Source organism: Columba livia, chromosome 8, assembly GCF_036013475.1.
Source record: "Columba livia isolate bColLiv1 breed racing homer chromosome 8, bColLiv1.pat.W.v2, whole genome shotgun sequence".
NCBI lineage: Eukaryota > Metazoa > Chordata > Aves > Columbiformes > Columbidae > Columba > Columba livia.
This window is the reverse complement of record NC_088609.1, coordinates 13,980,569-14,006,058: the sequence shown is the minus strand read 5'-3', so window position 1 is coordinate 14,006,058 and position 25,490 is coordinate 13,980,569. Positions and strand designations below refer to the sequence as shown.

General features: G+C 39.3%; 1 protein-coding gene across 4 annotated transcripts in view; it reads right to left on the bottom strand.

Moving 5' to 3' along the window:
• Positions 1-344: 344 nt before the first annotated feature.
• The window catches only part of USP24 (ubiquitin specific peptidase 24), a 62,681-nt gene continuing 37,535 nt past the window's right edge, over positions 345-25,490 (bottom strand). The window contains exons 34-67 of one of the 4 annotated variants that reach the window (XM_065070943.1): positions 24,624-24,783; positions 24,179-24,334; positions 23,529-23,599; positions 22,661-22,821; positions 21,730-21,791; positions 21,279-21,470; positions 20,883-21,000; positions 19,454-19,598; positions 18,878-18,997; positions 18,510-18,635; positions 18,205-18,303; positions 17,911-17,993; positions 17,533-17,674; positions 17,007-17,126; positions 16,408-16,628; positions 15,870-15,994; positions 15,091-15,232; positions 14,585-14,735; positions 13,717-13,812; positions 12,766-12,869; positions 12,246-12,359; positions 11,381-11,477; positions 10,185-10,301; positions 9,515-9,607; positions 9,070-9,175; positions 8,058-8,179; positions 7,451-7,564; positions 7,122-7,187; positions 6,788-6,854; positions 4,978-5,056; positions 4,524-4,599; positions 3,428-3,514; positions 2,992-3,102; positions 345-2,834 (exon numbers count right to left, since the gene is read on the bottom strand). In XM_065070943.1, coding sequence (XP_064927015.1) covers positions 2,772-2,834; positions 2,992-3,102; positions 3,428-3,514; positions 4,524-4,599; positions 4,978-5,056; positions 6,788-6,854; positions 7,122-7,187; positions 7,451-7,564; positions 8,058-8,179; positions 9,070-9,175; positions 9,515-9,607; positions 10,185-10,301; positions 11,381-11,477; positions 12,246-12,359; positions 12,766-12,869; positions 13,717-13,812; positions 14,585-14,735; positions 15,091-15,232; positions 15,870-15,994; positions 16,408-16,628; positions 17,007-17,126; positions 17,533-17,674; positions 17,911-17,993; positions 18,205-18,303; positions 18,510-18,635; positions 18,878-18,997; positions 19,454-19,598; positions 20,883-21,000; positions 21,279-21,470; positions 21,730-21,791; positions 22,661-22,821; positions 23,529-23,599; positions 24,179-24,334; positions 24,624-24,783 — 3,906 coding nt within the window. In that variant the 3' untranslated portion in view covers positions 345-2,771. The remainder of the gene's footprint in view (positions 2,835-2,991; positions 3,103-3,427; positions 3,515-4,523; positions 4,600-4,977; positions 5,057-6,787; positions 6,855-7,121; positions 7,188-7,450; positions 7,565-8,057; positions 8,180-9,069; positions 9,176-9,514; positions 9,608-10,184; positions 10,302-11,380; positions 11,478-12,245; positions 12,360-12,765; positions 12,870-13,716; positions 13,813-14,584; positions 14,736-15,090; positions 15,233-15,869; positions 15,995-16,407; positions 16,629-17,006; positions 17,127-17,532; positions 17,675-17,910; positions 17,994-18,204; positions 18,304-18,509; positions 18,636-18,877; positions 18,998-19,453; positions 19,599-20,882; positions 21,001-21,278; positions 21,471-21,729; positions 21,792-22,660; positions 22,822-23,528; positions 23,600-24,178; positions 24,335-24,623; positions 24,784-25,490) is intronic. The other 3 variants (XM_065070944.1, XM_065070945.1, XM_065070946.1) reach the window with 3 other exon arrangements.

The following is a 25,490-nucleotide window of genomic DNA, read 5'->3' as shown; positions in this document are numbered from 1 at the left end:
TTTTTTTTCAGCGGACGTACAAGGCTGTAACTCCCCAATATTTCACCTCCACCGACTGCCCTGCGAGAGCAGAAGATCCTGCTGCCCGCTCGCCCACCGGCTCCCAGCAGAAGGTGTGAGCATGTTCCACGCACGATGAGCCAGATCCAGCTTTCACGGCTTAGTTCAAGCCCGCATTGGCCTGCTGGAAGGAAACGATATTAGAAGATTAGCCCTGGCCTAGTACCTCATAGGTGGGGAGGCTGCCTGTCCAGCCTTCTGCACCTCACACCAATGATTTTGAGATAACGGGATCAACAGGACAAAAGCAGAGCAGCATATGCGCAATCTAAAGATTACACTGGTTTTCTGTGAAAGGAATAGCTTTATTCCATTGACCAGGAATCCCAAGACCGTTCATCAAGACTGCCTATTTTTCCAGTGCCAAATGTCTACGTATTCATCAGACAATATCTCCCCGAATGCTCACAGGCAGGCTGGGGCTGCTCCTCACTGAACATTTTGTAAGCTGTATAAAAACATTTTAATCCAAAAAGATCGGCAGTAAAAATTACAACATAGAAATGCATCACAATTTACACAAAAACTAGTTTTGTTGAACTCTATTTTCCAAAAAATAATCTTCAGCAGGTTCAAATGACAGCAGCTGGAAACAAAAATAATTGACCAAGTATCATCTTATTGCAAATTATAACCATTGACTTTGTACAAGCGTGAGCAGAACCATGAAAAAGTTTGTATTGGTTTCAAGTATACAGTGGTGATGAGCCATCGGGATGCAATTCTCGTTATTGACGCTTCTCTGGGCCTGCGGTAATTGAGGACGTTGTTTCCATAGGAAATAAACAGGAACCTGAAGTGAGAAGTGGTGCCAACCCATAGGAACGTTACCAGCTTCTTCCATCGCCATCACTGCTGTGTACTGACTTCTAATGATTTATGGCCCGAAGTGTTAGGGATGGGGGAAAGGGAGAAAGGAGTATCCCATAAGAAATGATTTATTCAACATTAATTTAAAACATCACATTTAAAATGCCCTGGCACATTATCAGAAACATCTACAAAATGCTAACTCTGCCGTGTGTCAATGAAGACATCGTTTGGAAAAGGAAGCGAGAGATTCGCTACGACGCCACCCTTACTTCTTCGCACGTGCAACTCGTGACAACGGTTCTGTTAACCCGCAATAAGTTATAAAGCTGTACAGCTGAAATCAGATTGGATGTTTACTCCCAACAGTGAAATGACTGGTTAATTTTTATATTAGTGCACAACAGTGAAAATCTGTCTGCTGCTTCCTGTTTTGGCAACAGTATGTAAAAAAGGAAAAAAAAAAAAAAAAAAAAGGCACTTTTTGGCTGGTTGTGCCTTTAACTTGGCAAATTTGTCTATTCTGGAGGTACCCAGGCACTCCTTAAGATGTCCCCCATTTCTGTGCATGTTTGTTTATATAATTTTTTTTTTTTTAAAGTAAGGCAGAATCCATAAATAAAGGCAAAAAGCAGTGCAGAAAACGTGACAAACGCAAAATGTACAAAAGATGAAGAGTTAGTTGGCACAAAAGAAGCTTGTATCCAGAGCCAGAAATCACTGAACTGCACTTGACATGGAGAACAAAACCGTGCTCAAACCATCCCAACTGGTTTCCAGTGGTTTATGAGCAAATCAAAAGAGTTGTGATATTTTAAACATTGCCTGGTCAAGTGAAAATACAAACAAAGCCAAATCATTCTTTCCCCGTGTGAAAATTGCTATAAAATCTGCACAGTAGTGTTCCCAACTCACTCAAGGTATTATTCATCCTATACAACCAATACCAACTTTCTCAGTGATTTCAAAGCACAAGCAAGTGATTGCAGATCACACGATTGAGACTACATTTTATTCAATATGTCTCCAAAGGTTAAAAAAAAAAATTAATGAGTAAAACTGTAACAGAATTCCATCTTAAAGTGCTTTTTCTTTCTTTTAAACTACTCATTAACTTTTTTTTTTTTTTTCAAATCCACCAAAATCCTTTAATGATAAACACTTGCATACCTAGAGAGCAAAGCTTTTATTGCCCTTCCCAATGGTCTGTGGTTTTCGAAGAGTACCAGGAAAGACGACCCATTCCAGAGCTCCTTGACCAAAGCATTCTGTAAGGAATCTCTCCTTACAGAGCAATCTTGCTGATCCTTCTCATAAAGAGCTTTACAAATTAGCAGGGAGACATATTAAATACAGAAGTCCTTACGTAAACCCATTCTTTAACTAATATTTTACAATGAAATGTAAGTCATCACACATCTTTACAGAAATTTGAATATTCCTATTCAATATTTTCAGAAAGATTAAAAATTTGCCCTCCATACATAAGGACAATCCTTTTTTTTTTTTGCTGTATAAAAACCAAAAGATTTTTTTTTTTTGCAGCATCACAGAAAAGCAACAGTTTTACATTCACTCATTTAATGTTCACATAAAAATTCAACCACTAGCATTTGTGTATTTGATAAAATCTTCTTGACGAACTGTTGTCGGTGTCTGGACTTTCATAAGCTACTGCAGGTGAAGATGCAGTCTTCTAGAGTATTTATTGATCTGAAGCCTTTGTGGCTAAAAAAACGCTTTTGGCTTTCAGGGAAACAACCTCCTCCAGCATTGCCTCCGGCCTTGTAAAGCCGCTTCTCTTCCAGACTCTTGTAACAGCATAAGAATGGGACTCCAGTTTCAGTAGGTACCAGGCATTAAGTGTTTGAGTTGATCTGTTCCTGTGTCCATAGGATCCTCTACGGGTCTACCTCATCAAGGTCACTTTTTGGTTCACCAATCATCATAGGAGACTCTGAGCCCTTCAATACACACAAGGGATGAAGAGATAAAAACGTGGCAAGTTACTTTTGTAAGGTGCACAGTTGTTCTAAATTCAGCAATGGTTCTGACTCGAGCCCCAGGAACAAGATAACGGAGCAACGCAACACAAGACAAACATGCCTTTGTTGTTGTTACCTGCTGCAGATGTCTCTCTCCATTCTCGTTGGCAGGACTACTTTCTGACCCGTTACTGCTTCCAGACTGATCTTTCTCGTTCAGCAAGGCTGTGGCATAGGCCAGTGTGTCCTGAGTTGGAAACAGTCCAAGAGAGTGTCAGGGGCCATGGAGATAACCTTTATTACATAATATAGCTTTTTCTTTTTAAGTTGATTCTGAAACAATACAGCTGCTGTAATGAGATAGCTGAGTCACTACAGCTAATTGTGAGGTATTGACTAATATCATTCACAGCTTAGTTTTTTTAGGAACAACCTCAGGGTTTAGGCTTCTAAGAATGGTCTTAAGTGCACTGGAATATGCTAAGTTGCCAAGACCAAGGATGCTAACTGAAAAGCAAAAAAAAAAGGAAACAAAATAAAATTTAACATCAGCTCCCAAGACTGACACATACCTGTGCTGAAATAGTGCGCTGGAAGGTTTTTGCAGTCGATGTTTCATTGGACACGTTACTCTGTGGAGCCCAATAATGTTCAGACATCTGCATAAAAAGTCAAGAAAGCCATAAAATTGTCATAGGAGTTTTAGATGTGTAAAGCCTCATCCACTTGTCATGGTGAGTGAACTAACAAGTCTGGAACAAGCTTCCTGAACCCTTTGGCAAGCAGCTGGAGATCTCAGGCACAGACAAGGATGCACTTTTAATGTGGCCAGAACAGAGAGGTTACTGTCCCTCAGCTGAAAACCAGCAACCAGCTCCCTGTAGTGGTGGATTCAGGGTTTACATGAGCCAGTACCAAGTAAAAATGGGTACAGCAGAACTATCCAGACCTGTCAGTTCACTGTGGCAACAAGTCGTGCCAGCTGTGCTGCCAGCATCCTTCTAACTCTGTTTCCAGTACGGGTTCCTGTGTCTGACATCTGCCTGGCAGCAGCTGTCGGGTCAGAAAGGAGCCCAGAACTGGGACACTGTTGTGTTGTATGTGCAGGGCTGGGAGACCAAGCATAACCATGCTTGGCTGGAGGGAAATCTGAGCCAATTCTTCTGAGATTTAAGTTTCCAAAGTGTCCTTGGGTATTTAATAAAGATGTGTTAGCCAAACTCCGTTAAGTTTAGAAGGAAGAACAAAAACTACACGTGTGGGAGGGAGAAGCTGTATCTGTCAACAGCTATGTTTTGTGCAAAGCTGCAATGATTCGGTAAGGAATCCACTCGTTTATGCATTCTCTCACATCAACACGCAGGCAAAAGAAAACTGTTTTTTAAAAAATGTGAAACCTTCTAACAGGAATATAGTGGCACTGAAAGCTTCCCACGTGGCAAGGAATAATCACTATGACCATTCACTCTTGGTTTTACTCACTGTACAAGCATCTATGTGTGCAACACATAGGGCCCTATTGAAGTTCTTGCATGTATCAGATTTGGCTGCACCCAAACTGTTCTTGTAAAAAAGTATTTTGTCTTTAGTGTCATCTCAGAAAGCCATATAGAGCATAGAGATTTCATAATTCTCACTGTAAACATAGTAAAGTAACAGCCAAATTACCTTTTTCTGTAGCCACTGCACAGCCCAACTCCAGTGGTGAGAATTCTCCTTGAAATAATCTTTTGCAGTAGGACACCTTGGAAATTGAAATTATTTTCATTAGTTACAAACACAGCATTCTGGCAAACTTAAATCGAATCAATATATTGCAAAAATCTGGGACCATTTCCTCATGTTTACATTGGTCTCAGTGCCAGGCTCCTGCCCTACAGAATGCAGCTGACCTTTGCCTTTATGAACAGCAATTATCAGTTGTTGTATGACAAATCCAACTGAGGTACTAATCAGTAACAATTTAACTTCATACTGACACAGGTACTATCAAGACCTTTGAGCACCACTTATATCACAGTAGCAAAAGGTAAAGTTGACCAAAAGTATAAAGAATAGTAGCATAGTCACAGAGGGGCCTATGGTAGGGATGATATTAAACTCCAAAACCTGTATTACTCACTTCTGAGCCAAAGTAACCAGGAACTTGACACACTGGTAACAGCGGCTGCTGTCCACATGGTTGCTGTGGTGCATCAAGGCTGTGGGGAGAAATGCATGAATTAAAAAACACAATTCAGATTTCTGTGTACCAACCAGCCTAAAAACACAGCAAAGATGCAGCTAAAATTTTAACTTAGGTGGTAAAAGTTATTTCTACAGATGTTAGCACGAGTGTGTGTGTTAACCACACTGCTGTACTGCTAGGAGTTCTGAGTAATTCCACAACTCCATTGGATTAAAAATAGGTCAAAGTGAAAATGCATTAATTCTTTCAAATGTGGTACCTGAATTTTAAACAGTCTTCTCCTAATGCAGTTATTTTCCCCCTATAATCCATTCTATGTTAGATAATTGCTATAGTTACGTCTATCTGAAGGAAAACAGAATTGTTTGAAACCCATACAAATGGACCAGATCACCAGCTTCTGCCTGGATCAAAATTTGCAAAGCTAGGAGAATGTTTAAAGCTGCTTCACACACCCAAACACAGTGGAATTCAACAGTCATCAAACTCTACTATGGGACATTTGGGCACAAGCCCAGGCCATTCCGACCAGGATGTTTTCTATGGCATAAATTCCCACATCTTTTAACAAAATCGTTTGACTGAGGAGAAGCACAAAGATTTTCACAGAGCTTCCACAATCAGATTTGCTACTCAAAAGTTGCTCTGTCCTTAGCAGTTATTGAAGATCACTGCAGTGAAACCCCTAAAGTTGGCAAATAATCACCAGGGAACTGCAAATTGCCAGCTTTTCTACCACTGAAGCACAGCAGATGATTAAAATTACAGCACTGGTGTACTGCAAATTATGCACAAACACCCTACTGAGGACCACAGAAAACTACTATTTGCTGATTTTCTTTCTTGGAGAAAAAATTAGTCAATGTGAGGGACAGGTCACGGTCCACATGCAGCGAGGCTGGGTGCTGTTCTGTGCTGTTGCAAGGCAGCTCCAAAGTAAAACTACAACTTCCACTCCCAGAACTCAGCAGTTCTTGAAGCCTTTAACATAAAAATCCAATTGAATAATTGCAGCTCTCCTCTGTAGAGGATAAAAAGGTCACGTATTGCCCAAGTTACGGAATAGAATTGGTCCAAGTGGGACCAATTTATCCAGAAATAAAATATCCACTTAGCTATTCGCTTACACTGCTGCACATTATTTTCTATCAGTCATACACGGAAAGTACTAAACCGCACAGCACTGAAGTGTAAGAGAGAAATAAAGAAGAAAGCTAAACATTCCTTCTCACTAAAAAGAATTCAAAATGACTTAAGGTGAAAGTCAGAGTCTGAAGCAGCTCGCCACCCAAACAGCTATGACAGGGATGCTCAAGCTGCACTAACTCAGAGGTGCTGTTTGAGCACTGTGTGGTTTCCCCACATTTCTCTTGCACACAAAGCCTCTTCTCTGTTTCATATCCAGGAAGCTCTCATTGCTTCTGGGACTTTGCTGCTGCTTTTGAATGCTTTAGTAACTTCAGTAAAGCTTCTGTAACAAATGGATTCACTGACTGCTGTTGTTGAAGATAATTTTTCAAAGTTAGATTCCCTTCCAGTTTGCTGTTACAGTAATATTCTAATGTTTACTTTGGATTTTCTTGGAGCATTTTTTTGGGTGGTGGTGGCTAAATCAAATGTGTCAAGTTGTTTTCCCTGAGAAATAAAAACAGTTTAGAAGGATTAGAAACCAGGAGATGATATGAAACATCATCAGCCTAAGGGTCAGTAGGATACAGGAGTGTTCACCCACTGGCTTACTTGCCTATTAATCCATTTTCAGTTTCAAAGGCAAATTTGATGCGGTCTACTTGTAATGGGTCTTCAATAACCTGTTACAAAATAAAAAGGTCAATGTAATTAAGTTGTATGGAATGGAATGGTTTTATCTGCCTCAACATGAAAAACAAATAACACTTGTGAAGTTTCATATATCACCAGATTATCAAGACAGCAGGTCAAAAAGTAATAAAAACTCCCAAATAAAGATTTAAAGATATGTGGATGCTAAAACTAGCCATGCAGTTCTTTTTTTTTTTTTTTTTCCATTCTGTATTGACACAAAATCTATCCTGTACAAGTCTTTACCCTTCACCTACCAGTATCTCATGGAGTAACTGGAATATGTTTTTCAGTTCATGAGGTGGAGCAGTTTCCAGCTGAGTCTGCATGTAGGAAATATTAAGTCACTTAGTTAGTAAAATATGCTGATGATGCAAAAAATTACAAGACAATTTTACAGATGTTTGAAAATGTGTTGTTTTAAACAGTAAAAGCCTAAAATAATCTCCAACTCCCCCCACCACCTCCCCAGTCCAACAATCTGTACTGCTTGTTCTGCACAACCCAGTGTCATTGTAACCCACATGTCTCAGTAAAATCAAAGTCTAGAAGAAACACTTGTGCAAAAATTCGATTCTCTCCCTACCTTGATGAAGTGTAGCACAGTAAAGGAGAAGTGCTCGTTACAAAAGCAGCAGTACACCACCATCTCAATGAGAACTGACAGAGATCCAGTCAGCTCTCGTAATGCATACATCACCTAATGGAAAAGTGTAAACAATTTCAGATACTGTAATAAAATTACTTAAGTTTGTAACAGAATGTTAGCCTTTTCCAGGAAGGAGGCAGCTTTGTCTCCCAGCACCTTTCCAGTACAGTGAGCTGAACCTCTGCCCTCCTGACCCACCACCAAGGGTCTGGTCAAGCATGATCCATTAGGTCAGAACGATTCAAGGCAGCATCTCCAGCTGACATGGTATCTGACTGCATGGGCACTTGCAAAACGTGTTCAGCTGCCTTTGCTAACTTTGTAAACTCTCAAACCAGATCCCTAAGTGTAGGGGATAAACTAGAATAAGAAGGGGTCAAGAAGAAACCAAGGGTGCCTTCTTGTTTAGGCTCAAAATAGTAACCTGATACGCCCCAGCTGGCTGCTTTTTAACATGAGGTGTTTTTCATGTAAGGATACTTATCAACAAAATCACATCAGAGCAGCTTTTAGGTTTAAGCAGGGCAGAATTTAGAACAGATACCTCCATTAAGTAGGGTTTTCCCTCAGACAGGAATAACAAGGCTTCCACTTCTTCATGGAGCATCAAAAGTGGACCTGAAGCAGTGATGCTTAGAGGTGGACGCTGCTTAAAAAGACCAGGAGCTATAACAGCAAATACAAAAACAATCCACTAATAAATTAGTTTGTTCTACACACCTTGAAGACACAGCTGCTTATTTGGCACCTTGTCACCTCTAATGACATTCATCTCAACTAGCTTATAGCTCATATGGTGCCACTCTTAGTAATGATCTCTTGCACACTGAAGTGCCATTTACTTTAGCGACAACATAGGCAAATGAACTACAAGAAGGTCAAAGCAAAATGTTCATATTTACTATCAGTACTCTGAGCCTTAGTTTCATTCCCAATCACTGTTGCACATTCATCATATTCAGAATGTTTACCTTTCTTTTACTTTACGATTTTTTACCACCTTAACTCTAAACAGAAATCAAGTCATTATTATAAAAAGACAACTTTAATTCCTCTCCCAGTAAACTGAAGATCTCAACTTGTTCCTTTATTATCTTTATTTGGATATTTCTGCTTCTTGTAAGAAATATTTAGGAGAGTACTTCATTGCTTGTTATTCAGTAGCTCAGTCTAAATATTCCCCTTGAGATTAGCAAAAGGCATAACAAATCTAAGCAAAATATTAATACAGCCTGTTTAGTTGTGAGTCTGTTCCAGCCAACAATGACACAGCCCGATTCACTCACATGAGGAAAGACCTTTTAAGCACATGGGGGAGGAGGGGAACGCACAATAATATTAATATAAAGATTTCTCCAAACCCCAAGTGCCTGTAATACCTTATGTTTGCCACAGCCTCTTGGTACATTTACAGCCAGATAAAAAGTAATCAAACATATATGAACCATTACTGCCTTAAATTAAAAGTTATTGTATTTTCCTCACTGATACTAAGCTACTCCCAGGCAAAGTAACTGAAATGTAAAGTCGCCAAAAGGTAAACACGCAATTCTTACCAACATTTCTTTGTGAAGAGACATCAGAATGCAAAACCAGCAGTGCTACAGTATTGTGAAGATATCCAAACTCACGTGCTTGTGCTGAACTCCACCTGCGATTCTGCTTGAGCCAAATAAGAGATTTAATTAACTTTTGATTGGTTAATTTAGATAACTTCTGTTAGGTCAAAATAAAACAACGTCCTTAACGGTCCATCACCATGTTCTAATTACTTTGAAGTTGGTGAAAATTTTGTTATTATCAAAACCAGGATGCTCACTTCTGCCAAAACAGCCCATTTCCACTCTAACTACACATCGGTAGATTAAGATTTGCATGAAGTTTGCAGAATAATCCAAGGATTCATCTATCCTACCACATGAAAAGTATTTAAGAATTTAAACATCATAAAATCACAAGGATAGAAAAAGTACAGCACAACACATGCTACATAAACTTTACCTGATTATTTTGTCGGTTGGGGCCAAGGAGGAAGTTGATCATGTGCCTCAGAGCAGAGTGTCTGAGAAGGAGACTGCAAGCCCTTATACCCTGCTGTTCAGACAACAATAAAAAGTTACATTTCTGTGCTAGTAAAGAGTTAGTGCTCTAGGAAATAAAAAGTAAAATGCAAGGGCTAAGCACTGCATTTGCTATTCTTAAAAAATTAATCACACAGTTCAACAAAGTACACCTCTAAAAAGCTGTTTCATATAAACCACATCAGAATCAGCATATGCAAAATAACTGTCCTATAAAAAAGAACAGAGAAACCATACTGGGGTGAACAGTCCAGTCCAGTCACACATATATATATACATACACACCACACATACACGTATTTTTAAGAACAGTCAAGAACACCCCCACGAAACAGAAACCCAAAATTCAAACTCTGGATATGACATCTTCAATTGGCACACTTCGCTGCTGTATTTTTGTGTTATTTTATCCTAAGTCAGTGTTCAAAGACATTTCCTCTTCAAGAAAAAACAACAACAACAACAACAACAAAGAACAATAAAAGTTCTGGAAGAGTTTCATTGTGTTGCTTAGACCTTCTATGAGTATGGATGAGTGGCTGCTTTACTACTGTCCTTTAAAATATCGTGAAAAATGAACGGCTTCTTACCTTCTGTACAAAGTTATTGAATAGCAAAAAGTACTGAGCACAGTTTTTACAGTTTTCAGGTACATCTTTATCCAGAAGAGCAAGTAGCACCTCCAACAGTTGATGTAGACTTTTTAACTGTGAAAAAAATTATTAAATTGAATGTAAAGAGTTGTCTACAGCCTAAAAACCATAAGCATTTCACATATCAGAGTTAAGGTATAGTTAACAAATATAGTTTGTTAAGATACAGTTATATATAAGATATAGTTATAATTTGTGCGGGCAGATAGATTTGCTGTGATGAGTATCAACACCTAACACAGGATTGCAGCCTTTCAACTTTTAATTCTTCTGAATGAATGCTGCATATATTAAAGATAAAAGTCAAGAAAGCGTTAGCGTGTAGTTGACTTACTCAAAGAAGTGGAACTCAGTTACATAACCTTGCAATACTTTTGAAGCAAATCAAATTACTCCTCAGGCTGATGTTCAAATGTTCCAGTTGTTACAGTAAAGCAGAACTAATGAGCTGTCACTCAAGGTCTCACCCTAGCGTACTATCACACTAAGCTATGCAAAAAATGACGTTACAGTTTAGTTTGCATCAAAGCACACTACAGGTATACACAGTGGTATAATTTATTACATCTTAGTTAAAAGATAGCAACTAACAGCCAATATAAATGAACCAAAAACTATATTTGTAAATGTTCATCTCCCTACTACTGCTTTCAGCTTGTAGGACCTCAGAACAGCCTTTCCTTAAATCTCTAAACATGACAAACCTTCCCAACAGAAGCCTATAGAAGCCTATCTCTGGAACAAGATAAATGACTTACTACTGCTATGGGCTTTTAAGTGAGAAAGGAGAATCAGCTAAAAAAATAAGCTGATCTCTGGAATCAGAAAAACATAACAAATCTTAAGAAAACACTGTTTCCAAACTATTAAAAGAATATGCAATACCAATTATAAGATGATTTGAAATCAGTAATACTTCAAACTTAAAATTCTGAGAATTACAGCAGCATGTTTCCTCCCAGGGTAGGAAAAGATGAGCATCAACCTATTCAAGTAATGAAGAGCTACAAGCATCACCAAGACAAGGGCATTTCACCCTGTCATTTACAAACCACACAGCGTTGTCTGCAAATACAGCAAGAGCCTTTCGGTGGGGACAGTCAACAGGCTGGGGGTGAGGAGGTGACACCAACCTTCTCCTGATAAAGCAAGGCACTGTCGAGGGTTTTTTCAAGAATAGTGGCTACAGCAACTCGCGCCTCTCGTACGCTGCACTCCAGGAGGAAAGTCCTGGAAGATAAAAGGTGAAGCTGCAAAGAGAACTGGAATCAACGGGTACACACGGATACTCTGATTAAGCATGGTGTTTACTGTGGTGTTGGTTATTTTAGAAAGAAGAACAATCCAGATACTTCTTGTACTTCTGTTGATAAGCTTTAACTTATTTTCCTGCACTCCTGCTTGTAGCTGCTAAGGCCTATCGTATTACTTTATATTTATTCATCCAAGTAACAACAAAGCTAAAACTAAGAGCTATCATAGGATCCTGTCTTTCGACGCAACTTCAAAGATAAAATTTTCTTTACATTGACACACCTCTCTAAGTGTGTTGGTTCTCCAAGAATGTGTCTTGGGTGTTTTCAAAACATCTATCAGCTGATCTTGAACTTGGCAAGAAAAATTCTTTCCAGTTTATCTGTGACCTTTGTCAGGTAAGTATTTAACTTACCTTACCCCAAACACTTTGACCACATTCTCCTTTCCCACCACTTACAGGAGTGACCAGACACAAACACATTCCAAGGTACTCCACTGAATTAAACATCTGCATCCTCCTCCACACACTCTGCACTATTTTATTAGATTTTCAGAATTACTCAGCTGCACAATCATAGAAAATACTAGAAATAAACACCTAAGTGATTATCTAGAGTGTCTGTTTAAAGAATGTGCACAGCCAGCTCTTTGGGAATATATCAGTATCGGTTAGATCATGTTATTAGGAAGCTTTATCCACATGAGACACAAAACACCTAAGACAGAATTACCAGTACTTACTTGACAAGCTCCCGGCCCTCTGGCCCAATGAAATATTCAACTAACCACTGACAAGCATCGATGCTTTTGGATAGCAGTGCATCTATAGTGGCAATCCATTCTTCTGTGTCAGCCCTTTAACAAAACAGGGACAACTGTCAGCAAGGAAAGAGAAAAAACACCTCCAAAACCTAAGCTGTGTTTCTTGTTTGTCCAATATAAAGAATTTTGACTTTAACTGAACATACATCAGCTGTCTTAAGAAGTATTTTGGAACAACTTGTTGCCTTTAAATCCATTAAAGCCTCTCCAGGCCCAATCCACTACCACTGAAATAATGGACAGCTGGGAGAGGCAGCAAACTGTCAGGTTATACATGACCCTCATGCTCCTTTCAGATTTCTCTGTGATGGGATTTCAGTGCAAAGCAGAAATGTGCTGCTACTCCAGCGAATGTCCATACTACCTGCAGTATTTCAAGCTGCTATAGGCACAACAAGCAGGAAAATATGTTGTTACAGTACCCAGAATGAGGCCTTACCTGAGTTTCTTCTTGGTTCGGAGATAGGTTTGGAAGAGGAATTGGACTGCCAGCTGTAAGCTCACCTTTGCCATGCATGGGTAATAAGGATGCTTTACCTTAGTCTGAAAGAGATGGCAAATTTACTTCAGAGCAGAAGTGTGCCTGCAGCATATATGCCTTCTTTCAAACACATCTACATGTTCCGTTCAAGTAGCTCACTTCATTTAGAAAAAATAAAACAAAGCATTTTTCTGTGCTAAAAATAGTCTCCAGTACTGATGTCATTAGTCAACAAATAGCTAAAACAGGAACAAACTTGCTGCAAGGCCCATTAGATCTGTGGATTTAATACATTTAGTAAATGCTGGCTTGCTTATTATTCCATTTAGAAAAACTGGATTAGTAAACTGTATTGCCAACGAAAGCACCAACTTTGAGGTCACTAACACCCATTTTGGGATCTTCCATATAGAGAGGAATTTCTGTCCCTCTAGAGCGGGGTGTCAAACTAATTTTCACTGGGGGCCACATCAGCCTCACGGTTACCTTCAAAGGGCCAAATGTAATTTTAGGACTGGATCAATGTAACTGCTCCTACATACAGTCCTAAAAGTATGTTTGCCCCTTTGAAGGCAACTGCGAGGCTGATGTGGCCCCCAGTGAAAATGAGTTTGATGCCCCTGCTCTAGAACTTAGTTTGCATCGTTACAAAAACACATGTGCTATTTCACAAATTTTATTTTGGTACAATGATGTTTCTCCCACTACTAGAACAGGAGGCTGGAGTCTGCTTTGAGACAGATGTTATCAGCGTGAAAAATTATTGGAGACAATGAGTTGCTCAGCTGGAAAAGAAAAATCATGTTAACACTTCTCTTCCAGTTTTCCTGGTTGTGACCCAAATAGCTTCTGTGGCACTTTCTACCCAGCATATTCTGAATAGTCTAGAATGAAAATCTAGGTACTTACAGCATTCAGTGATGCTAATGACAGAACAAAACTGAAGTAGTCACTACTGTAGACATCTCTGTTCTTCATAAATTTCAAGTTTTCATCTCTCACCATCTGTACAAGAAGGCAAAAAATATTAAAATATTATCAAAGTAAAATTGCATGTTTTATGTATGTGTGGTGTTTAAAAGCCAGTGTCAGACCAGCAAGATGGTGTGTTCAGAAGGCCAAATATATGCAAGATTACAACCTCTCCTGTACAGACCAGAGCTGCAAGCCTGCAGACCAAGATGCTCCTCTATGACAGCAAATATCCATGTTCTACCACCCTGCCACTGCTCTTCCAATGCCGTCACACCTCCAATTTTCTGTCCTGACTTGCAAACTCACCTTCAACATCTGTGTTTTCCCCTTTGAGATCATATTCAGTATTACAGAAGCTAACACATGAACGGATTGAAGCTGTTTTGGTTTCTCTTACTTCTCCTCCCCTTTCTACACTCTTGTGAAGTCAAGAACGTGAGGATGACTGTAATTTACCATCATCTCCATTACTCCTCAAGTGTACTTCAAATGAAGCATCTTCTCTGCTCTTGTCTCTCTCTGCTTGCATGCCGACTGCTGCTCATGTTTGACTCATTTGCATGCACTTTCTTCAAAGCAAAGAATGATGGGCCAATTTTGTGAGAAGGGACAGCAAAACTTACATTACTGTATCACTAAGCAACTTGTTACGAACTTTACGTCAGAATCCAGAATTATTTCCTAGCTTTGCTTTCAAGAAAGGAATTACTTCAAGGCCACCTTTGAAGTTATTGTATTCCACTTACCAGGTGCTTAAATATCATGAGAGTATGATTTAGTTGCCACTTTCAGAGTGCTTTACCTGATATATCCGCACCGGCATCTTCTCTACAAAAAGTCCCTTTTTTTCTCCTTTTCGAACCAGCTTAGTCAAGATGGAGAGGCGATCGCTGTTGGGCCTGTGGGGTCGAGGTGATGACTGGGGTGAAATTTCTGGTGAAGATGGAGCAGATCTGAAACATATACAAGCTCCAAGTGAATAATGAAATCCTGTGACAAATCTACAGTTCAAATTTAAAATACCAGTAGGCCAGTATAATCAAGGCAAATTTAGATGACAATCTAAATACTTTTTGAGGCTGTCAGTCAGCTTGAACTTCTTACTGTAATAGTGACAGCAGCAGGGAGGGGAGGGGAGAAGGGGAGGTTGTAAAAGCAATAAAAGACTATTCACTAAGCACCTTAAAAAACAAAACAGAAGGGTGAGTATAGTCCTTTCTCAGACAGGAATTATTAATTTCATAGCTCTGGAGATAAGGTCAAGATATCAACAAAAGAGAAACCTTTACAGACGCCAGAGGAACTTACAAGGAGAGGTCCTCGGCTTCCTGCCGCACCACACTCACTCGACTTTTCTTTGGTAAGACTGGAGAGTTCTGATCAGACACTCTCTGGTAAAACAGCATGTAGGCATTCCAGTAGCGCCGGCGCACGTCAGGGTAAGGGTTCGCTGGTGGAAGAAAGGCATTTGATTAAGGCTTCTGAAGGTTTAGTATCTTTTTCATCCCTATAGGGAAGTGAAACTGGGTGTGAAAGTAATACACGCTGTGGCAGTATAAAGTCATTTGTCAGAGCAAAACATCAGTCTATGCTAGCGAATAACAAAAACCTGAATTCTAAAATATTTTTGCAAAAAGCATATGTATTTTAAAAAATAATTGTCATAACTATGAAAAAAATTGAATACTGGTGGAAATGTTTTTGGAATTAATTCCTTAAAGTGTTGAAAAGTTTAACTATATCATGCCACACCATGTCCTATGCACAGTCATTTTCACAAGTCTAAAACAAGGCCTGTTTTGTGGTTCTGTGTTTGTTTTTTTTAAACTATTTTAAACAAGGTGCTATTTAACTTTTGAATCTCCTCTGCTACTAAGTCTACAAAGTGCTGAACAACAGTGAATATGGTTCAATGAACAGGCCATATACAAGCTGCTACGTTCTTCAGTAAGCAGAAGGCTTCAGGAAAAAAAGTGCTTCAAAAGGATTATTAGACCAAAGATAGATACAACAGACTGAGCTCCACCTCTCCCGAGAACCAGTACGAAATATAAAGCTACTGTAAATCAATCTTTGCTTCTGCTTACATTGATCATAGACTTTAGGTCTATACTCTCCACCAAAGCATTCATATTCCAAGGTTTCATCAGTTAAATCAAATTCTTCAACAACGGTGTCATTAAATTTATACCACTTTCCTTTTCCACATCCCCTGTGATCAAAACAGAATAGAAACACAACATAAACAAAGTTACTTGGTTGTCTAGTAAAAAACAAAACCACCCTGAATACCCTTGAAATGACAACCTGAAATCACCTTTGTTTTGACAAAGCTTAGTTCAATGTCAAAGTTATATTTAAAAAATGAGGTTGACTAGAAATATGAGAAGTGTCAAAGGAAGCCCTCAAACTGCAATACCAGGTATGCAAGAATTGCTGAAGCTTTTATAATATGGTGTCCCACATTATTGTCTTAACATTCACAATGTTGGGTGTTAAGAAAGGGAAGAGTGTTTCCGATAGAGCGCTGAATGGCTCACTGGACCTTCCCAAAACAAGCAACATCTCTAGACCACTCTCAAAGGGCCCCCCCCCCACCCCGCCTCAAATCTTCCTGGCTGTTACCTCCTGTCCTTTATAAAGGAGTAGTAGTGCCCTGCATGTGCCTGGCCACTGTGAACAATCACACCAACGAGCTCATAGTTTTCTGTAGGGGCAACTTTCTTCCTCGGGGAGCCTCCGCCTCCTTGATCCGCGTTTCTACCGTTGTCGCCCACTTCTGAGGACGAGTCCTGGCGAGCCATCCCTGACACGGTGTAAGGTTCCATGTTCAGCATCCAAGGAAACTGTTTGAAGAGATATTTGGGATTAACCAAGAGATTATATTGTGTACATCCTTTGTGCAATTTTATGAGAACCATATTGATACTTCCCACATTGGGAACACCGAAGGAAAATGTGGTACTTCAGCTTTTTATTCTTATGACACAGAAGTTAGATGTCTTTACAGAGGATTTTGCTCTTGCTTTCTGAAAGGATCCCAAGAATGCTGCAGACAAGGAAAGCTATAAGGAACAAGGTTTATTTTCTGTAGCATGATCATGTTGTAAGTGTACCATGTACCCAAAATCGCTGTACCAAAATGTGGGGAAAAGGAGGAACAAATAGGAAGCACTCCATGAAGCAGCATGGGGGGGTGGTGCCAAAAAGAAAAGCTGTCTTACCCTTATTTGTTCATCATATTTAATAGAACGTCCGCTCTCCCAATCAAAGCCAAATCTCATCAGGTGAATCACCAACAGGCTAGGTAAGACCTTAATGCATGTGCGCTTCACTGTAGTTCTCTTAAAAAGAAAACACAGAGTATCACCTCTATCTATACATCTCAAGCTTCTGTAGTGTTCTTCTACAGATGCACAATTGCCCAGCCATCTCCAGCTGTTGCACAGTACAGCGATGGGATAACTACAACACGTACAGATAGTGTACTATTACAGGTATTAGGGAGTTTGTGCAGTGGGCTGGTATGTTACAGACATTTTACCATCCTGCCATATGTCTAAGTGTTCAGTCTACAATACAAGATACAGGGAACAAGGAATGCCATCGGCATGGATTTAACCTTTTGATTACATCTTCAACTTAGAAAGAGTAAGCAGTATCTAAGTGTGGCTTGTATGACCACGTAATACTTAAGAAAATATCAAAACTACAGCTGAATCTTCTTTCACATGCATTAAGAACCAATACCTTTTCTTTGCACTTTTCACAGTAGTATGCGTTGCTTCCTTCCAGAACTTCTCCTCTAACAAACTGATCCAACGATATTTCCAGACTTTGACATGAAGTCACACCTAGGTTGAGAGCCATGAAGGCTTCCTCACGCTCATACCTAAATACAAGGAGAAAAACAGTCAAGGCATTGACAGAGTAGAACGTAGCCAACTTACATTAACAAGACATATACACATGCTGAGGAAAGAATTATTGCATTTGCCCCACAGCCATCAACAGCTGTGATGCTGACAAAGGCATATGTCTCTACCTTCTTGTGCTATTTTGACCTACATATTTTAATAGTTAGGAGAGCAAATAACCTGGTAACTAAAGCACTAAATTTACCATTACCTGTGAGGACAGTCCTTGCAGATCTTCTGATCAGAGAAGATTCCTTGAAAAGTATTTTTAAATATTTGGTCTCTTCCTATTTTCTGTTGGAGATGTAAAGTTAGACATCAGTTCGATATATTGCAGAGTGAAAGACCATGAAAGCAACAGGAATTTTAAACTTCTGGATACTATGTAGATTATAAAATAAGCCGAATGGCTCTCTGCCTTATTTTCTGAAGAACAAAGGAGATAGAGAAAAAAAGTACCAAGGAGTTGCATATAAACAAAGAAAGAAATCCCTGAAGCTTTTACCTTGAGGTACTCATCCATTTGATCTATAAGACTGGTGAAGAACTCATAAGCATCCTGCTGTTCTCTAACATAAAGTTCCTTATTCCACATCTTGAAAATCTATAAAAATAAGTATATAAAGAAAGGTGGCCCATATATTCATCACTAAAGAAAGTGATTTTAAAATAAATTTGCTATTTTTACATTTTTGGACTTTTAAAATAGGAATTACATGATCTCTAGAAATTCTGCAATGAACAAACACTGAATAAATGATTGTTAAGTAGGAAAGCTATATATATATTATAAAGAAAAATATGTAATACCTTCCAAAAGTTCTCAGGTACATAATACTGTAGCTTGCTTTCCATCAAATGACCAAAAAGAGATTGAACTTGATAGAACACATTGTCATCTGGATTGTCTGTATCATCATCAATTGAAAGCAAGGCCTGGAAGGAAGGAAGGAAATAACCTTATTAAATTGGTTCTTACCAAAGTTATTATTGTGAATTGTCATGACACAACTTATAATTTACATGTTTATTGCGTGTATATATTTATGCCCACACAGGTACATGCACGTGTTTTTTTTTATTTAAACAATTAATTTACAAATGGTGCTCAGATGATGTTGCAGTTCAGGTGACAGTAATTTCAAAAGGAGGATTTGACTGGATGTTGAACCAATTACCTCTGGGAGGCCAGGCTGCATATAGAGCTGCTGGAAGACGGCATTCATGTAACAAGTAGCCCCACCATTCTTCAATCCCACAAATCCTGAAATGGAGCGACTATCCACTGGTGGAAGATACTGGAATGAATGACAAACATATTTTTTCCCGGTAAGTTATAAAAAGCATGAGACTCCAACAAGGTACTATAGCTCTTATAACCACCTTTATATGAACTGTAAAGAGCAATTTAATGGAAATCCAGGAATATAAATTCTGCAAGATTGCAAGAGCACTATATTTAGTCATCTAGACATTTAACGCTTTGCATGAATCTGTTAAAATGGCCTAAAATGTATGTAAATAGAACTGGCGATATTTAGGAAATACTTCTTTCTTATCCAGATAATAACTGACAAAGACTCACTGGAATATTTGCTTCCCTGGAAGATCAAATGTTTTTGCATTTACTCTCATCTCCTTTTTGTCATTTTAAATTGAAGACCACGGAAATTTCATGAATGAAGCAGTGAAACAGGATCATACACAGCATTCCAAAACACACTAATACAAACCAAGAAAAGCTTCTTGCTTACATCAAACTCCTTGGTAAGTGCAGGGTCACACTGGTGATGCATAGAAAGCAGCTCTTTTGTAATAAGCTGGAGATTGGAGGGTGAGCTATCGGCCAGCATTACTAACACTTCGTAAGCAGCTAATCGGCTGTCTGCTGTACTGCACCTAAAAAGAAAACCACATTTGAGATCTATTTGGTAGATGACTCAATTATTTCTGATTCAAGAAAGCCATAGTACTGAGAACAAGCTGGTAATTAATGTTCAAAAGGAACACTTTAGCTGATAAAACACTCCTGAGAGACCGCAAAGTGCTATTTTTTTTTTTCTTTCTTGGGGATGGAGAACAGGGAAGAATCAAATCAAAAGAGCAACACCAGAAAATGCTCCTTTAAATAACCCTCCCTTACTGACATGGAGACACCCATTGCTAACATTCAGTAGCAAGAAAAAGTGGGTGCCCTAAAAAGACAGCACAGAATCAGCTGCACATCTGAGGACAAATAGACAGACACTCTATCACTGTATCAATGCTGGAGACACAATGACATATTTACAGAGACAAGATTTGAAAGAGCTAGGCGAGATAACTTGCTACAACAGATGACCTTAGACCTAAGGTTTTTTCCGTGGATCACCAAACACACTGGCCCTTTCTTCTTAGGGCCAAAGAAAAGGCTTTATCTACTTTAAGCCAACAAAAAAGCATGCTTGAGATAACTGCAATGGAGCAAAACACTGAGGTGTAGCAAGTCCCATTGAGTTCAGGGGTTGCTAAATGCTCTGCTGGAACCTTCTCTGGGGTTTGTGGAAAGGCAGTGAGGATGTGCCTGGTCCAGCTCTAACACCATCTAGTCAGTATAATGTAAGAAATGCAGCTGCAACAGCACAAAGCTCCACATGAGCTAATTTACCCATCCTTCAGGTATTGCACAGCAATAAGAGAAGGCAGGTATGACAGGAAAGAGGAAGCCCACTCTTTTTTCCCCATTTGATTTATTCTGTGCTATTATCAGTTATCTCAAGTGCAAGGAGACTGGCTCAGTGTTAGGTTTTTACAAAACACAATTCTTTTGAAGGGAAAAATTGCAGAACTTTCCAGATTCTTATTTACAAGGGGCTTGGAAAGTTAATTTCCTGCTTATGCTCCAACTTAACCAACTTCCCAAGTGATGACGTGTTTGGATTCATAAAACCAGCACTTGATTGGGCTTGCAGTTCAACATTGATCTAACCAAGCACAGTCTTTGGAAGCACAGAACAGCACAGATTTTAGGCCATGCAAAAACATACAAAAATGTTATTTGGACACTTTTGTAGGAAATGTAGAAAATTGGAGAAATGCTCCGATACTGGTATTAAATGCTAGTATCTGTAGCCCCAGTGTGACATTTGCATTCACAAGATTTCAGACCAAACCCAACATAAACAAAAAAACCCCTATTTTTACTTTGGATGAAAGTCTTGCTGACTGATTGCAGCAGTGCCTGCTGGCGAATGGCTATTCAGAATAATCCTGGATGCTCGGAAGAGGAAATCATCCAACAGTGGCTTAATCAAAGAGGAACCTGTAACAGAGTAATCCACATGTACTGTTAAAGACTTATCACTGCACATGTCAGAATGTGTTAGATAACAGCAAAATCACTTGACAGCACCGTATCAACAAAAAATAATCCAAATATTTTATCAAAGGTACTGCCAAAATTATTCCTCGTAGTTCTGTATCACTTCTACTGATGTATTAAAAAGTCTTCACGTGTACTGCCTATTCCTCAAGTCATCTGTTAGCGCTATGCAGAATTCACACCAGTCCAGTCACTTTAGAGTAAAAAGCAATACTTACCAACCATTTCCTTCTCTGCCCCACAGAGTGAGAGGAGAGTCTTGATGAGCCTCAGGTGTCCTGCTAACAGGATGTTATCAGCTTCACTGGTCTCGCACTCAGCTGTGCGGTTGGGTTCAAAATTGTCCAGCCAGGTGATCTCATCTTCTAACATGGCAGCTGGGCTTATCTTTAGCTGCTCCATTTCTGATGCTGCAAGAGGAAAAAAAACCCAGAGAAAAAAAAAAAAAACCAACAAAAAAACCAGCTCTATAAGTGCAGAATATAAATACAAAGAATTTCAAACATCTTGATAATGGTCTGTTTTTGCCAGGCATTAACACACTGGCAGGTCACGTTGAGTTTACGGTGGTGCAACCCCTCCGTGAAGGCAATTCTACATCTTGTCTCCAAAAGGAGGACATGGTTGGAAGCCATGATCAGGATGACAAGTGTGCCTGTACATACTTACATGTGAGGTCATCCAATAACTGACATCTCAGGTCAAAATATTCTGTACACTGGGACAAAAGTCTGAAACAGGTACAAATAGAGGAAGGTTTTAATTTAAAATCAGAAACTTTTTTCTAAGCAGTTGCTTTCAAGGCCTGTGTGCTCTGTCCACCTAATCCAAACCAGCATAGCTATCTAGCTATGCTTCTGCATGCACATGCTGCAGCTTTAAAACAAATTCCTTCCCAACAGCTACTTCTGAATGTTATGAGTAACATTTAATCCTGCTTTCTTCCTTCACCTCATAAAAATTTTAGTTAATTATCAGGTAATAAAACAACATGTTTTAACTTCTCAAGTTTCTCCTCTATTCATATTCCTCTTGAAATTGCTGTTTAAAGTTACTGTTACATTCAACAACCTTTGGCCAGTCAGGGACAAGTTAACAGGACTGACAACTCCAGTCTTTACAGGTGTAATGGGCAACACAAGCAACAAGAAATCAGGTAAAGTCATGGGTTCAGACACCACTGAAAAGGCTGGAACCTTTAGGATTGGTTTCTGAACTGGATCTATGCAACACTATCAAATAAACTCGATGTGACTGTCACACATCCCATCACCTCTGCCTCACACAGGATTCCAGCCAGGTTCTGACTGCCACAACCACATCCTAGAAAGAGCAGGGCCTGTTTAGCAACTACCACCTTCCAAATGGGAAGTCAAATAAGCTGAACTGTAAGAGTTCACAGAGGAGGAACTGTACCTTGAGAATTCAGCCTTATTTTCCTTCAGTTTATACACTTCCAATACTATCTGGGGCGTGACAGAGACATCTACTTTTGCCAGACTAGTAAAGTCCTAATCCCTTGTGCCTCAGAGCTTCCATGGCCCTGCTCATTTAAAAATGTGACAGATTTGCTGTCTCAGTCAACACACATCTGACTCACCTCTGGTTGATTCCTCTCATGATGCTGGTTGGTGACCAAAGAGGCAGTTGGGCACCAAGAACAACACTCAAGAGAAACTGGTTTGGCTTTTGTACATCTGGGTGAGCTGACGTGTCTGTCTGGCTAAGGGTGTACAACTGGTCACAGGCAACACGACGAATCTGAAACAAGTGTCATTGTCAAACACTAGCAGTGTTGCAAAAGATAAACTTTGTATTGCTAGAGATCTAACGGAAAAAACCAGACATTGAAAAGACAATAAGCTCTTCACCCCACAGCCAGGGTTTCTCTGTTTATATGGATTTAGCAATCCACGTTCATCCCTGAGCTAAAAGATCTGATGCTTTATTAAATAGAGATTATAAATTCAGATAATATAGGAGATGCAACTAAATGAAGAAAGTGTGACTTGAAAATATCTAGATTTTAGAATATTCAGAATAATCAAGTCAGAAAGAATTAAATTTAGGAGGACTCTGACATTTGGAAGAATTTTTCAGAAGTTCAGAAGAGTCCAATAAATCTTACCCAAATCTTTTGAGATGAAAGTTACTTAGAAGTTTCCCTAAAGCAGTCGTTTTACAGAATTTGTCTCACCAAAATGAGAGTATTTTCTTTAGACTAGCTACAGCACAGTCCTGTGCACCTCACGGATTAAACAAGCCTAAAGAATGTAATACTTCAGCATTTTCTATCAACCCATCACTAGATCCTGGAATTACTAACAACTATACAGACATTATTCATTCAAATACAAAGAACTGTGGGAACAGTTGTAACGAACAATTTTATCTTCAGACCATATCAAAGTGGTCAAAGTACGTATTTCAGAAATACAATAAAGAAGTTTTCAGAGAAAGACCCTCACCTCAGCACTTGGTGATCCGAGCAGTATGTCAATGATGAAATCGGCAACACAAGGCAAATTGTAAAAAGACCCTAGAACAGAAAAGTACCAGGCTATCTTTTTAAAAAATAATAATTCAAAATATGTCAGTTACAGTCTTGTGTTAAAATACCACAGGACAGAGGACATTCCCCTGTCAACACTGAAAAGCAGTGAGGGCTATTTGCACATTCCCCCATCACCAGAGACTGGCACTACCTTATAACAGTGTTTTCCTTCCACCACCACTAATATTTACGCTTCATGTACACAAAGGTTCAAGTACTAAACACTTGCTATGCAAACAGCAGCGCTTACAGAACTACACACTTCAAAGCCTGTGCAAATATTTATATACAGGCAGTAAGTCAGCTTTCCCAAAACATTTCACTAAGGCATGGAACTACCCGTCTTGTTTCATGCCACCTGTTTTTCAGTCCTTGAAAAAAAAAACAAAAAAAAACCAAACCCAAACCAAACCACCTGTATTTTTAAATGAAATTTTATGGCTTTAACTTGGGCTGTCTCAGCTTACAAAGCTAGAAATTTCTCAGTATTTTTTGCACTTGTCTGTTTCCATTCCCCACCTTAGTTGTATTTCAGATGGTGAGTAATCCCATTCTATTTCTTACCTAGTTGCTGGCTGCGTAGCTGAAGACAGGTTACCAGGAGGGACAAGGCTTCTCCAGCAATCAGAGCATCCTTGGTGGACACGGACTGTTGTCGCACACAGATGCCAGCGTGCAGCGCGGTTGGCTCTCCTTCGCTTCCTGAACTGCAGTTACTTCCTGCATTAAGAAAGGAACAAGTGCTGTAATCCACCAAAATTTTCAGATGTTTTCAGCTTCTGCTCAGTTCTCTGCAATTAAAAAAAAAAAACGCCTCCAAATGCCACATGAATGTACAGTATTTTGCTCAGATTTGTGTAATTCAATCATAGAATATCCTGAGTGGGCAGGGACCCAAGCAGATCATTGAGTGCAACCCCAGTGAATCCAGCTTCAAGCTTCAAAAGTGTTCAATTAAGAATAAACAAAGCACTTTATTTAGATTAGTTTAGAGACAGAGCTAACCTACCTGAGCTGCTAAGTCTGTTTCGAATCCCTGCAGGAAATAACGTGTTGCTCTCTTTTATGGGCTGGCTGCTTCCCACGAGGTCCAGGCGTCCTGCAGCAGCAGCCCAAGAGAGGCGCATGAAACAAGCCACTGTGGAAGTGAAATCATTCACCTCCATTGTCTGCAGGGACAAGAAACAGCAGTTACTTCTGCAACATTCAACAGTATCTGTTAGTCACAGGGATAATAGCAACGTATCCTCTGGATCACATCAAACTGACATTTGGATTTGTTTTCCTCTCTCTTTTCTAAGCAGGCTCAAGGATATAAGAGTCTTTTTTTTTTCCCCACTAAGAGATTAATATTGCTCCCTTAATAGGAAGTAGTTTCGCTTTTTAACTCTTCACTAGGGTAGCCTTTTCACCTATCTGGAGTTAGGCATGTGGATTTCAATCATATAAATCCATTTTGGGAGCACTGCCCAAGTACTTAACACACCACACTTGTAATATTAACTATCAAGTTTTTTTTCAGCTGGACTCAAACTTCCCAATGGGTTGAATTCTTGTCAGATTTGATCATTTAGTAAATAGCCAGTCTCAGGTTAATTACACTGACACGCCTATAAAGGGGAAATCAGCATTTTCTCAAAGTATCGAAAAGAAAAATTTCTTTTTTTCCCCAGAGTACCATCAAGAAAATGTAATTTTCATTGAGCCACTTGAAACAAAAACTTGCCCCAAATTTGTAATTCAAAGAAACATGGACTATAAGCCACAAGTTCAAGCTGGAACCTCCTCCTTTCTATTCACAGAAAATTAACAAGAATAAGACCTTAGAGTTAAGTGTGATGGAAAATAAACCACAAGTAAGATTTCTGGGTACATC